The following is a 15,708-nucleotide window of genomic DNA, read 5'->3' as shown; positions in this document are numbered from 1 at the left end:
GGGTGAGGAATGGCCACTTCTTTTCTTTAATTTATGTATTGAATCACCGTGAGAACCGTTACAAAACTTTCAGATTTAAGTCTCAGTCACACAATGATCAAACACCCATCCCTTCACCAGTGCATGTTTTCTAACACCAAGAACCCCAATATACCCTCCATCCCACCCCTCCCCATGCCTGTGAGGCAGATTATTTCCACTTAAATCTCTATCTCTATATACTTTGATTACATTCATTATTTTGACAAAAGATGCACAATTATTATTTGGAGTTTTCCCCCAACAATCAAACCTGCTGAAAAAGCATCATGAAATAATTTGTTTTCTATTTCTGGTTATGAAGACTATAAGATGTCATGTGGCCGCTATTGCGGCCACACGATTTTGGATTTCTGATATTTTACTAATTAAGTCTGGAGGGATTTCTGCCAAAGGCAGCATATTTCTGAGATTAGTTTGTGTGCCTCTGGGGCCATGGCCATGCCAGAGAGCCGCTCATGGGGGGCAACTCGTGGTCTCCGTGGGGCAAGAAGGATATGCTGGTTCCGCCCCCCATGCCATGAGGCCGCAGTTGCCCAGTCACCTCTGGCTCATACCTGGCTGTCCAATAAGCTCTGAGGCGGAGGCCACCATGCCGTCACAGGGGAAAAAGCCAGAAGAGACAGACACCCTTTCCCTCCCAAGGGGGTATGGAATGACCTTTCTTAACAAAGAGGGCATGGACCTTGAGCATTACCAAAACATTGCATCAGTTACTGTCCTATAAAGGACGGCAAAATTAACTTCTTCCACATGCCTGCTACATTCACACTAGACTGGCCTTGATCCTTACACTTAGTGGCTATCTCCTTCAATTGACTATAAGTTCAAATTGTACATTCATTCACTCAAACAATATATTTTAGTATTTATGTGCTAAGCACTATCCTAGATACTGGAAATTGAGTAGTAAGTTAACAAAAAATAAAAAGCACTGCCCTCATAGGACTTATCTTTAAGCAGGGGAAATAAACTCTACGTCACATATTTGTTTGGCTTATTTGTGGCATCAAGTAAGTGCAGGAGAGAAAGAAAGCATTTCGATTTGTGTACAATTTACTGGTTTGTTCAATAAACATGGTGACAAAGGACTTCCAAAGCCACTTGACTGTTTTCCCAGATTAAATAGCATTTACAATAAAAGACATTTCATTTTTCCCCATCTTGCCGTCCTGGTATAAACAACTGAAAATACTAGACACTAAAAAGTCATGATTTTTGATGAAGTGATTTGTGGTATTTCTTCATGTAGCATATGAGAGGACTTATCCTACTCTGTCTTTGTCTTAGGGCCACACCCAGTTGTTCTCAGGACTTACACCTGCCTTTATATTCAGGGATCACTCCTAGAGGTGCTTGGGGACCATATGTGGTGCCAGGGCTTGAACTGGGGTCAAACCTTGTGCAAGGCAAATACCTTAAGCCTTATACTATATCTCCAGCTCCTGAGAGGGCTTTTTGACTATCGAATATTACACTCTCTACCAGCTACTATTTTCACCAGCTTGCCTTGTCTACATCAATTATATAATAGAGTTAGTAAAAGCAAACTGTCTATCTTTGCTTTGTCTTCTCGTTCCTCTTCCACATCATAATTCAAACATTAGAGCAACTGGGAAATCCAAGATTCAATATTTATACCTATGTTTCCAGCTAGGAATTGAGTATGACTGAAAGACATATCTCTCCTCCAGGTTGGAAGTAACTGGTGATGAGTTATACAGTATACAATGCGAACATACCAGCTTGGCATCCTGCAGCAAATAACTTGGTTTTGGTCACCTGATATCTTGGAAACCAGCCCAGTGCCTTTATGCCTTCCTGGAAGTGTCCCTCCCAGCTCTACTTCCATGCCTGATGGATCCCTGGAAGTATGCATTCATTCTATTTTTCTGGATTTCAGTAGACAGATGTCAAAAACAACCCTGAGAAGGTTCTTTAACATAGATGTGTCGTCAATAACACAATAACAGAGGTTTGTATCTGGTTCAGTTAACCAAGGTAAAAACTGAGAGTTAAGAGATGGTTATCAGCCTACAGAGAATAATCATTTAGTCTATGATAAGGATGGTTAATCAGAGGTCAGAATCCAGTGATTGGAGTTTCAGTGCTAATTCAACTACCTACTGGCTGTGTGGCTTGGGGCAAGTGAGGCAGCTTCTCTGTGTGTCAATATCTGGATGTGAAATGAGGATTATAGTAACATCTGCTGCCTAAGCCTGTGGGAAATATATAATAACTAGATTAGATTTTTAGCTCATAGTAAGGAAGCTCTGTCAACTTGTATATTTTGATCATGACTTTACTAATGCATTAAAAGGCTTATTGATAAAAATTACATGAAAATGGGAAGACTAAGAAATAGTCTGGGAGATAAAAGCTGGCATCCTGGAACAGTGAAGCATATCTAATAAGTAAGCACCTTTTTTAGTAAGGAAGAATTTCTTCTTGCTCAGGTTCTTTGGCAAAGCACAAAAAAGTCAATCCATTTACTAGCTTATCACATTGTTTCCAGTAAGGAACATGTACTTCCCTGAATGGAAATGAGAATGTTTGTACAGAAAAAGAGAATAGATGTAGGGAAGCCAAATATATTAAAGTGTTCACTATCTAGGAATACATATGTGATTGAAAGTGATAACCACAGAAATACAAGGGAAGAATTTGTGGTTTGGCAACCATACAAGCAACAAAAATATGTTAGGATAAGTGAATTTACAGTTCTAATTGAGTCTTAATTGCTGTTGGCTCAGGGAAGCAAAGATAAACAAATGGAAATGCATTAAATTATAAAGCTTTTGAACCTCAAAAGTAATGATAAACAGAATAAAAAGAGGGGCTGGAGCAATAACACAGCAGGTAGGGCGTTTGCCTTGCACATGGCCAACCCAGGTTTGATTCCCAGCATTCCATATGGTCCCCTGAGCATCGCCAGGAGTAATTCCTGAGTGCAGAGCCAGGAATAAACCCTGTGCATCGCCAGGTGTGACCCAAAAAGCAAAAAAAAAAAACAGAATAAAAAGAAACCCTACAAACTGGGAGAAAATATTTGCCCAAACCTCATCCTCATCTGAAAAACTGTTAATATCCTATATATATATATTTATAGCTCATATATATATATATATAGCTTTTGTAAACTTTAACAAGAAAAAAGCTAACCCCTTCTAACAAATGGAGAGGCGAGCTGAACAGAAACTTACTCAAAGGAGAAATACAGATGGCTGATAAGTATGTAAAAAGGAAATTCAAATCAAAACAACACTGAGATATCATCTCACACCAGTGAGACTACCACACACACATCGTAAAAAGACAGAAATAACCACTGATGGTGTGGATGAGGGGGTATAAATGAACCCTCATCTACTGCTTTGGGAGTGATGACTGGTTCAACCAATTAGCAAAACAATATGGACATACCTCAAAATATTAAGAATAAAAAATTAAGGGCCAGAGGGATAGTACAGAGGGTAAGGTGCTTGTCTTGCATGTGCCCAATCCATGTTCAATCCCCAGCACCACATATAACCCCCTAAGCCCCACCAGGAGTGATCCCTGAGCACAGAGCAAGGAGTAAGCCCCGAGCACTACTGGGTGTGCCCTCAAACTAAAACAAAAACAAAAGCTAAGAATTAGGCTTCTATATGACACAGAAATCCTATTTTGGGGGTATGTATCTCAAGGAACTAAAAGCTCAATTCAGAAAAGACACGTGTGCCCCAAATGTACATTGCAGAAAAAGTATAGTCGAAGTGACATCTGCACTTGTTTGTTTATTGCAACACTCTTTACAATAGCTAGAATCTGGAAAAAAACCTGAGTGCCCGAGAACAGATGACTGGTTAAAGAAACTTCGGTACATCTACACAATGAAATACTATGCAGCTTTTAGAAAAGATGAAGTCATGAAATTCATATACAAGTGGTACTACATGGAAAGTATCATGCTAAGCGAAATGAGTCAGAAAGAAAGGGACAGACATAGAAACATTGCATTCATCTGGGGAACATAAAGTAACAAAATAAGAGACTAACACCCAAGAATATCCAAGATAAGTATCAGGAGGATTACTCCATGTCTTTGAGGACAGCCGCACACGCTAGGGGAAAAGGCAGCTCAGATAGAGAAGGGAGCACAAAATAAAGGGTGTTGGGAGGTTCCTCTCAAGATGGGAAATGCGTGATGAGAGTATACTATAGACCGAACAATATTGCCACTCAATGTCTCTTTTGCAAACAACAGCACTCAAAAGGAGAGAGATAACAAAAGGGAATGCCCTGCCACAGAGGTAGGGTGGGATGGGGGATGGGGGTGGGAGGGATACTGGGACTGGTGGTGGTAGAGAATGGGCACTGGTGGAGGGATGGGTATTTGATCATTGTATAACTGAAACCCAAGCACAAAAATTTGTAAGTCTACAACTCTACCTCATGGTGTTTCACTAATAAAAATTTAAGGAAAAAAAATGTTCATTGCAGCACTGTTGACAATAGCCAAGATCTGGAAACAACCGAGTGCCCAAGTATATATGAGTGCATAAAGAAATTGTGTTATATTGCTCAGCTATACAAAAAGACAAAATCGTGCAATTTGACCCTATGCAGATGGAACTAGAGGATCTCATGTGGAGTAAAGTCAGTCAAAGGGAAAGGGAGAGCTACAGAACGGTCTCTCATGTATGCTATATAAAGAAGCAATAGCAAAGGATTAACAATGGGCCAAAGACAACTGAATCTGAGTTCTGTTCCACAGAACTGAGCTTACCATGGTGGGGAGAAAGGCTGGGGTGAGGGTGTTTGGAAGGATTTTGAGAGAGAGACTTTGAGACAATAGTGGAGGGGAGTGGTCCCTCTGGAGGAGAGGATGGTGTTGGAACATTGCATGAGTGAAATCCTGTCATTCACAAAATTGCAAATTACAATGACTGAAGTTCTAAAGACTGGCCTTATCTACAAAACAGACAAAAAAGATGTGCCAAAGAGGGCTTAACAATTGGCTCTAGATGCCTTTTCCACTTGGTAACTGTAATAGACCATCTTTCGCTGGTCTAACCTCAGGAAAAATAGAAGTGATGGTGTCATTTTTTCAAATGGAGGAGAAGTCCTCAGCCAGGTGAGACCAGGAGTAAGGAAGGGGCATAATCTGGAGAGCTGGGTGAAGCAGGGGACACTGGTCAAATATGTGAACAGAAAGCCCTCTCAGAACAAGCATCACAGGCAGGAGGACAGAGCTAGGCTGGAAGCAAAGCTGGAAGAGAACAATTTCTCTTTTCTTGTTTGAGTTCCTGCCCTCAGCTCTCACAGAGCGTGGAAGGGACCAAGTAGTGTCTCGATGTATGTCCTTGAAGGGGTAACAGTTCTGGCTGCTCACATGTTGGCAGGATAATAATAACTTTGGATATGTTGGGCGGAATAAAGTATATTGAAAAGGAATTCCTCCTTTCCTTTGTAATGTGGCTACTAGATGCCAAGTGACACGTGCTGCTTGAACTTGTGGCTTGAATTGTATTTGTGCTGGGCAACACCATTCTATCGTACAAGGGAAAATGAGCAAATCAGAACAACTGACTCAGGAAAACAAAACTGACTTATTAATATTAAGGCACTGTTTCAATTAATGGCTGTAATTTACTTTGACATATAGAATTAACTTCAATAGGCCCCACAGCCATGAAGACTTTGTGAAGAAGACATTTGGTTTCAGGAAATAAAAATGCTCTGATTTGTCTGTTTGTGATATGAGGGGGCAGTTTCAGTCATTTGCTTCCACTGGAAGAATTTGGCCAGCCTAGGCAGTGGGAGCATCTAGTAACAGAATGCATAGTGTGGGAATCAGTTAGTTTAGTTAGAAAAATTATTGAGAAGTTTTAATCCCAGTAGAAAGACTGAAATCACAGAAATAGAATGAATCAGTTTTTTGGTACTTGATTCTATTCCCAAATCTTTTATTTTGATGCATATCAAATATCAGCTTGATGCAATTAAATCATAGGAGGAGGGACCGGAGAGATGTGCCTGCTTTTCATGCAGGAGGCTTAGCTTTAGTCCCTGTCACCATAGAGTCCCTAAGCACCCCTGAATGTGGCCTCAGACCAAAGAACAATAATAAAATAAAACGTACAAGAGGAAATGTAATGCATTGAATGTGGGGTATGTTCTAACCTTGATCCAGGAGAAGGGATCCTTGGTGCTCCAGGCATTGACTGATCCGGAATAATGGAGTCTGGCCAGTTTGGGGGCCCATTCTCCTTTGCTCGAGAAAGAAAATAAAGATAAGATTCAGCTGGGTTGGCCCTGAACACTTGGGAATGAAGACACCCTCTGGAGAAAAGCTAATCCTAGCTGTGAGGAAGAGAAAAGCAGACAGCACAGTGGTATCCATGACGACTGATGGGTTTTGCTGGTCCTTCTTCATTTTATTTTCTAAATTTAACGAATTGGTTGATTGTTAGCACCTTTAATGAGCTAATACTGAAATGTGTGCCTAGCACTATCAAGTCATTTTATTTTTATATTATACTATGTGACAATTGTAGAAAAGTTGGAATATGATGATATATGTAAGTAAAACAGAAGAAAAAGAAACAAAAATTCTAATCCTTTTATTCACTGTTTTATTACATAACTATTTTTAGTATTTCTAACTCTCAAGTCTCTTTTTCAATAAAAATGCAAAAAAATTTGTCTCAAAAACAGGGATTGGCACACTTTTTTTCAGGGCCTGATAGAAAATAACTGAAGACTAATAGAACACATGGTCTCTGTTGCAACTACTTTACTCTTATTGGAGGCTGAGAACAGCCATAAATGACTGTAAAGTTGTGTGTATGTGTATATATATGCATGTATAATATATATGTTTGGAGGCCACACCCAGAAATGTTCAGGCATTACTGCTGGCTTTATGCTAAGGAATAAGTCCTGGTGGACTTGGAGGACCATATGAGGTGCTAGGGATCAAACCCAGCTTCGTGCAAGGCAAGTACCCTACCCACTGTACTATCTTTCTGGCCCTGATGATTGTAAATTGCTTTTTATTTATTTTTTTGTAAATTTTTATTTAATACAATACTTCACAAAACATTCTTCTTCCCCCTTCAATTATTTTAAAATAGAGAAACATGGTCAGAATGATGATACAGCAGGTAGGGTGCTTGCCTTGCATATAGCCAACCTGGGTTTGATCCTCGAAAACCCATTTGATCCCCCAAACCCTACCACAAGTGATTCCTGAGCACAGAGCCAGGAGTAAGTACTGAGCACGGCCAAGTGTGGCCCAAAACACATACAAAAAGAAACAAATGAGGGCCGAAGAGATAGCTCAAAGGGTTAGAGTATATGCTTTCCATGTGGTAGCCCTGGGTATAATTCCTAATACCACACAGTCCCTGGAGCAGTGCTGGGAGTGACCTCTAAGTGTGGAACTGTGAGTCACCCCAGAGCACTGCCAGGTATGGTTCCAAAACCAGAAAGAAACAGTTCATAGCCTAAAGGCCTAACAGAAACAGAGATGATGTGAACCAGTCCTGCCAGTCGGAGGTTGCCAACCCTTGCTCCCAAACAGTGTTTAAAAATCTGAGTATATCCTACTCAAGTTCCTCTATCATGGGTCGCCTCAAAATATAGCTTTCTGCAATAGGCAAGAGTGGGCTCAAAGGCACAGTATTGAAGGCAGGAAGGGTTTTTAAGGTGTAAGTGGTATTGTCCAGGTGGGAAGTGATAGTGACCTGAATTGAGATGCCACAATGAGAAATGGAGACAAGGAAACAGATTGAGATGCATCAACAAAGCAGATTTAATGGAGGCATAGAAAGAGATTGGTTATTTGAATCTCTGCAACAGAAAATAAAAAGAATGTGCCTAGATCTGGGAGAAAAAAATTATACCTACCAAACTGTCCTGATGCTGTAATCTGGAAATCTTTAATGCGCCCAGAAGCCATTCCCAAGGGAGCCTGACACTCTGAAATCAAAAGTGGGGACACCAAAGTTGGAAGTGTAGAAAAGTCGGTTGCACAAATACAGGAGATCCCCCAACCCTATCCCATGCAGTTCTGTGCCAAGAACTTTACTAAATCCAACCTGTACATGATGGAACTGCTTACGTTTTGCAGTGGCAGAAGTCAGGTCCACAGCTATATAGACTAGCGGTATTCTTACTTATTTAAGGCTCGATGCTAAAAATTGTGCTAGCAAAATTTCTGAGTTATCTATGGTACTTTAATAAATTTTTTTTCACAGACTGGAAGAAGAACTTGCCTTGCATGCAGCCCAACCAGAGCCAAGAGTAAGTCCTGAGTACTGCTGGGTGTGGCCCAAAAGAACAAAAAATAATTTCAAAATTTATTGTTGGAGATCCTGGATTTTCATATAGTAAAAGTAAAGTAAGTAAGTAAAGGCCCTCCCGTTGTTCATCAATTTGCTCGAGCGGGCCCAGTAACGTCTCCATTGGAGACTTTGTTGTTACTGTGTCTGGCATATCAAATACGTCATGGGGAGCTTGCCAGGCTCTGCCATGCGGGCGAGATACTCTCGGTAGCTTGCCGGGCTCTCCGAGAGGGGCGGAGGAATCGAACTCGGGTCGGCCATGTTGGCTGCGTGCAAGGCAAATGCCCTACGCTTGCCTCGCAAGTGGCTGTTCCCGGGTTCGGTCCCCGGTACCACATTTTTAGGGGCTGGAGCGATAGCACAGCGGTAGGGCGTTTGCCTTACAAGGGGCCAACATGGCCGACCCGAGTTTGATTCTTCTACCCCTGTCGGAGAGCCCGGCAAGCTGCCGAGAGTATCTCGCCCGCATGGCAGAGCCTGGCAAGCTCCCCATGACGTATTTGATATGCCAAACACAGTAACAACAAGTCTCATGATGGAGACGAGCAAATCGATGAACAACGGGAGGACCATGACCGTGACCATGACCATTTTTCATATAGTGGTGGAAACAAAGAGCTATTTTTATAGCAACAGTTTGTTCAATATTTAGAGATCCAGGTTCAATATGCTCTAAGCTTCTAGCCCATCTGTCCTCTGAGGACTCAGATGACTCTTACCAACAAAATTTATTTCAAATCTGGTAATGATAGTGCACTATGATGCATTTCCTGAAAAGGTAATCTTTCTGAGAAGGAGAAAAGGTGAACTGAAGTTTCCTGAGTCAGCAGGATGCTTCTGTCCATGGTGCTCCTTACCTTTGCTGTACACCAAGAAAAGGGTGCTCATCCCAGCTTGAAGGTGCTCCCCAATAAGGCATTCTATCCGCCAAATTCCAACTTTGGAAGGTAGCATTTCCACAGTTTCAAAGATGCCTTTTTGAAAAAGAAAGAAAAACAAACGATTCCCTAATAGAGTTCTTCCCAGCACAGCACAGTTCCCTGACCATCAAGGCTATTGGGCTTGTATGGGAAAAGCCTCTGAGACCTGGCTTTGATGGGGGCAAGCTGTGGCCAGGGTATCTGGCATTCCCTGATGAATAGTATGTCTTGATGGCCTTGCAATTGCCTGTGGTCAGATTCTTGAGTTAGGGAGAGTCAACTCCTGTAGTGTCTGTAAAACTTGTCACATCTCTGCATCAACTCGTAGAAATCTTGACATCGGCAGACTATACTGACCTCGTGCTAGGCTGTCTTCACCAGGGCACCTTGGAGGGGGGCGGGTTGAGTTTCACTCCCCGCCCCAAGCAGAACCCCGGCAGCTGAAAACCTACAGAACTCAACTGCTGCCATGCTCAAGGCCACTCTCCACACACTCGGATGATCCTCACCCAAGAGGGAACCGACGGAAAAACCCAGGTATGTGGGAATCCATGACTGAGAGCTCCAAGCCCGCTCAGATTCGGACTGGGCCTCCTCCCCCCAGCTGCCCAGCTTTCCAGTAGCTTGGCAGTCACACCCAAAAACTGCCCCCAGCGCCATGTAATCTCATCAATGGACAAGATCCAGAGACTCCTGGAAGAAAGTGCCACAGAATTTCCTGGAGCTTGTATTCTCTTATCTACAGGCTTAAATGGCTCCATAATGAAATACAACAACCTTCACACACTTCCCTCTTACCGTGGTGGGAAGGTGCTCAGTGATAGGATTGGTGTTAGAATATTATTTGTAATGAACTATTGTGAACTACTTTTATGAAAATAAAAAAATATATATAAAAGAAATCCTGACATCTCGTGACATTCTGTCCCATCTAGCTCAAATAAACATAGAACTCACCTTCCTTTTCTCATCTCATGATCTGCATGTAATGCATTCCTTTCTGCCCCTATATAACCATTGCTCCTCCCTAATAAACTTCGTCATATGACAATGAGACTATGACCTATGTGGCTGGCTTTTTCTCAACCATGCTGCATGCATGAGCCTTGAGCATCTCTTGACCCTGACTTGAGGAATTGTCCTTCTCCTGAGGTCCAGGTAGTTGCAGGAAATTATAATTCCCTTTCACTAAAAATTAAGCCTGTAACTGAGGAAATATCACATCGGTTAAGGCCCTTGACTCACAAGCCAGGGACTCAGGTTCAATTACTGGCACTACATGGTACCTGTGTCCAGAGCACTGCCAAGGGAGATCTGGAGCACAGATTCAGGAGTAGCCTCATAGCAGTACTGTGTGTGGCACAGCCTCATGGAGCTGGACCCCAAATAAGCATGAGCTGCATTGATTTCTGCAGAATATCAGGGGAGATATACCGAACTCATTATTTTTTTGCTATACCAAATTGTGTTCAGGGTTCACTGTTGATTTTGTGCTCAAGATCCTCTTCTGGAGAGTTTGGAGAACCATAGGAGGTGTCAGGAATCAAGCTCAGGAAGGCCACATGCAAGGCAGGCACCTTACCCATTGTACTATCTTTCAAGCCCCAATCAAAGTCATTTCTCCCAGACTTGGAACCCACAGATCTAATGAGTTTGCTAAACATTAGTGAACCCAAAGTTGGAGGTATTAGAGATGGAATCTGACAGCCACCTCCTTCCCCACAAGAAATAGGACATACAGGGTGGACATTTGGGGTTAAAATGGAATTTGTTGCAATGGGATTGCCCTTCCAGTGCTTCTCTGGGCTTTTAGAGTCAAAGTTGCATTACCCATCAATCAGATGAGGATCCCATAAGAGAGAGGTCAGAGGCCTTCGTGATGGAGGAGCTGCAGATGAACACAATGGGGCTAGGGGGGCTGAGGACTGTTATAAGTAAACAGCAGAAGAAAAGCAGAACCAACCAGGTCAAGAATTCATTAGAAAGTGTCTCAAAAGGGATTCTTGGAAGAGCCCACTGAAAGAGTCCCCAAGAAATGCTCTGGGACAATGGTAAATTTGCCTGGCCCTCTAGCTACAGCTGTGTTAGGAGGCCACGGGTGATGGTCAGCCCCCTTGTACTCCCTCAGTGCCTATTCTTCCTTTTCCTGCTCAGAGATGGAAGTTTCATTAAGTTAACAGTTCTGATGATGTTATTTCTGACATTTTACATTTGTGATGGAAAGTGACTGCAAGCCAGTTTATGATGTAAGAGTGGGCAGAACAGTCCATGGGTTATCCAAATTTATTTCCAGAAACAGGAGAAATTTACTCTCATAGTTATATGTGTTTTAAAGGGTAGGAAGACTTTAAGTGGTAATTTTATTAATAGTTTAAGTCATACTTAATATACAGACTGGTGGAAAACATAAACAAGCCACTCTTGGATAACTACTCATGCCAGATGAGCGCTGAGATTGGGGAATGCCTACTCAAAATCCATTGATTTGGTTCAATTTCCTTTAGATCACATTACCTGGATATGAAAAGATACCATTCATAATACAGACTAATTTATTTCTTAGCTCTCTTTATGGTGAAGAAAGCCACCTGAGGGGCAAGAGAGACAGTACTAAGGTTAAGGCACTCACGTTACATGCAGCCAACTCCAGTTGGTTCTCACCACCACATACCCCAGCATCACTGAACAAAGTCTTGGAGGGCTCTGGTCACCACCAGGTAGCAAGTAGGCTAATACAGGCAACACAGAACCTGAGCGGCCTTGCATCCATTTGGCTCTGGCACTGAACCACCTGCCTGGGTGGCTGAGAATCACAAGGAATGGTCCCCAGATATTCTGAGCGCTACTTGAAAGACCTCCTCAAATAAAGAGAAAAAAATAAAATAGAGACAGAAAAAAGAAAGAAAGGAAATAAAGAAAGAAGCAGGTAAGGAAAGTGTACCTGAGAACAGAAAGTTGGATGTGTTCCCTGATTACATCTAGAGTACCTGGGCCAATTAATGTAAGAAGTCAGCCAAGCCTGGAAGTGCAAGGAGCATGGCCTGTGTTTGTACCTGGGTAGAGATTGTACACTGCCATTTTGTACTCCTCCTTCTTCCGCACAGTGAACACCTGCCCACTGAAGTGAATAGAATGTGTGTTCTCATTGCTTCCCATGCTCAACAGGTACCACCGGATCCTTTGACCCTGAGCCATGACTAAGCCAGGGAGTGAATCCATCACATAGCCATTGATTGCTGTGGAAGAACAGAGAAGGCAGTCAACATCTGTTTGCATGTGTCTTTCCCTCTAATTCAGTTCAACTGCTACTTCTTGTGTGACTGGAACTTCTGCACCTGCTCCAGAGCATTGTGCCCAGCTGAAGGCTCAGGGCTGCTCTGCTGCTGAGTACTATTTGGGTATTGGATAGAGATTACCATGAAAGCGATAGTTCTCTCTGAAATGTGGGTCTTCCATCTGTATATTGCATGGTGCTCTGCAGTTCCTTTCCATGTTCTCAGTGAAGTACCAGCTCTTGGTCTCATCAAAAATGGTAAACAACAGAGCAAATTCCTGCACAGTCTCTTGTCTCTGACGACTAGGGCTCAGAGTGTTTTCACGGCAGATCAGAAGGGGCCCGATCAAACCCGAGTGCACGTCTTTCTCCTGAGGGGGAAGCCATGGGTTCTATAAGAAGCAGCCCTTTTCCTCAGACCCATAATACTCTCCGTCATGCTTCTCATTCCCCTTCAACCCATAACCCATCTTCCCACAGGCAAGTTAGCCTCATCTGTCTGCAGATCACAGGATTGATAATTCTAAATCATACAGCTAACTCAAAGCTCAGAGCACCTCCCCTATTCAGAGATTACCATTGCACTTAGGATAAATACTGCAAAACTTAGTGTAGGACATAAAGAGTATTTTTCTGTTGTTTTGGTATTAAACCTGGTGATAGGGGTTACTTCTGGCTCTGAATTCAGGAATTACTCCTAGAAGTGCTCAGGGGACAAGATGTGATGCTTGTGATTGAACCCAGGTCTGCTGGATGCAAGGCAAATGCCCTCCCCACTGTCCTTTCTCTCTAGCCCAAGAGCATTTATTTTAAACCAGAAAGTGAGCAGCACAAGGAAGACCTGCTTACCAGATCAACATCTGAAAAATAGGGCCAGGCTTTGCAGTCAAACTCATCCTTAGTGGGTGCCATATGATGCTGCACTTTCCAAAAGTAAGTTTTGGTCTCATTGGGCTTGACAAACTTTTTCCTAGGTTCAGCTCCTTGCTGCTGATCTTCCTCATAGGAAATGAGACTAGAATAGAAGGAGTAGGGACGAGAAGCCTTGTTTTTGAAAGTTACCTGCAGCACAAAACACAACAGGAATACCATAATTTGAGAACCTAAATAGTCATTAGCAGAGGATTTACATCCCTAAAAGTTATGCTTATTTGGGAATTGGATGCAAGTCTTCCAGACCCACAGGAAGTGGTGCAGAAGATGTATATTGTTAGGACACAAACCTAAACGGTGTCTGAAATAAAAGCTCTGAGAATCTTTTTTGTTCATTTGTTTTTATTTTGGGGCCACGGTGATCTGTGCTGAGGACTTATTCCTGGCCCTGTGCTCACTATCACCCCTGAAGTGCTTGGAGGGGGGAAGCTATGGAGTGCCCAGGTCGAACCTGGTGGGCCGCGTGCAAAGAAAGTGCCCTACCCGCTGTAATATTGCTCCAGTCCCAACTCTGAGGATTGTTTTGAACTCTAAGATCGTTAAGGCATAGATTCAAAGCTTCAAAGGAAAAGATTTGTGAACACTTCACAGCAAGTACAACAAAATGGAAAATATTACCACAGGTTTTATTTGTTGTTGTTTTGTTTTGTTTTGGAGCCACACCTGGAGGTGCTCAGGGTTTACTCCTACACTCATGGATCACTCCTGATGGTGCTCAGGGGACCATATGGGGTACCAGAAATTGAACCCAGATTGGCTTTGTGCAAGGCAAACATCCTTTCCACTGTACTATCACTCCAGCCCCTACCATAGGAGTTTTATTCCAATTTTATTTATTTAGGCTTTTGGGCCACACCCAGAGATGCTCAGAGTTTACTCCTGGAATATGGGGGGGGGGACCATATGCGATATTGGGAATTAAACCTGGCTTGGCCTTGTGCAAGTCAATCACCCTACCTATTGTAGATTCCCACAAGGGTTTTTTTTTCCTTCTTTTTGGGTCATACCTGACTCTGCACAGGGGTTGCTCCTGGCTCTGCACTCAGGAATTAACCATGGTGGTTCTCAGGGGACCATATGGGATGTTGGGAATCTAACCCGGGTCTGCTGCATGCAAGGCAAATGCCCTACCCACTGTGATATCGCTCCAGCCCCCAACAAGGGTTTTAAAGGACTACAATTGCAAGAGTTAAAACTAAGTTTCTTCAAGAAGCATTTGTGCATGAATGCTTATGATTTTTATAAAACACTTTTTCTGATTTCAAGAATTTATGTCTCATAGTACATAGGGAAAGTAAAATAGAATTCAAGGCGGAAAATATTCACATGCAACCCTTTAATTTTAGTTCTATCCTTAGTATAAAGGGTAAAGGTAAAGGCCCTCCCGTTGATCGTCGATTTGCTCGAGCGGGCCCAGTAACGTCTCCATTGGAGATTTTGTTGTTACTGTGTCTGGCATATCGAGTACTCTCGGTAGCTTGCCGGGCTCTCCGAGAGGGGCGGAGGAATCGAACTCGGGTCAGCCATGTTGGCCGCGTGTAAGGCGAACGCCCTACCCGCTGTGCTCTATTAGACAATGACTTTTTGAGTTTCATTTTGGAACCACAGCCAGAAGTGCTCAGGAACTATATCTGGCTTGATGCTTAGGGTCACTGCTGAGAGTGCCCAGTGGACCAAGTGGTGCTGGGGATAGAACCTAGGCCTTTCGCATGCAAAGCCTTGCCCCAGCTCTTTAAACCATCACTCCAGCAAGACAATGATTATATCTGGGAAAAATATAACCACTTTGATTTTTGGCTCATACAATGCACCAAAATAAATTATAGTCTACCTGAATTATGGATTGGTTAAAAAGTTAAATGTTGGTTCTTCTCTGTGGAACAGCGGCAGAGCACATGCTATGCTTTCATGAGGCCCTGGATTTCATCTCCAGAAAATACTCATATACATACATAAGGATTACATTGAAATAATTAAATTTATATAGTTAAACCATGGAATTGAAGAAAGTATAAGCAATGTGACAAAAATCTCTGGATATAAAAGAAAGATTTTTACAAACATAAAATGCATATACCAAAAGGAAGATAGGATGTTACTTTTTCAACTTATTTATTTTCTATACCTTAAGCACTCTTGAAGATGAGACTATCTTACTTTTATAATTAGAAACAAAAACTAAATGACAAGTTCACTTGTGATTCTGGTTCTA

At 42.4% G+C, this 15,708-nt stretch overlaps 1 protein-coding gene across 2 annotated transcripts in view; it reads right to left on the bottom strand.

The window, feature by feature from the left end:
* The window catches only part of F8 (coagulation factor VIII), a 172,475-nt gene that overhangs the window by 45,029 nt on the left and 111,738 nt on the right, over positions 1-15,708 (bottom strand). Inside the window, exons 17-22 of one of the 2 annotated variants that reach the window (XM_056128857.1) lie at positions 13,413-13,625; positions 12,706-12,934; positions 12,343-12,525; positions 9,227-9,343; positions 7,933-8,004; positions 6,205-6,290 (exon numbers count right to left, since the gene is read on the bottom strand). In XM_056128857.1, the coding sequence (XP_055984832.1) occupies positions 6,205-6,290; positions 7,933-8,004; positions 9,227-9,343; positions 12,343-12,525; positions 12,706-12,934; positions 13,413-13,625 (900 nt within the window). Of the gene's footprint in view, positions 1-6,204; positions 6,291-7,932; positions 8,005-9,226; positions 9,344-11,119; positions 11,178-12,342; positions 12,526-12,705; positions 12,935-13,412; positions 13,626-15,708 lie in introns of those variants that run through there. The other variant, XM_056128859.1, reaches the window with a different exon arrangement.

This window comes from Sorex fumeus, unplaced genomic scaffold, assembly GCF_029834395.1.
Source record: "Sorex fumeus unplaced genomic scaffold, SorFum_2.1 ptg000070l, whole genome shotgun sequence".
Lineage (NCBI taxonomy): Eukaryota > Metazoa > Chordata > Mammalia > Eulipotyphla > Soricidae > Sorex > Sorex fumeus.
This window is presented reverse-complemented; position numbering and strand designations above follow the sequence as displayed.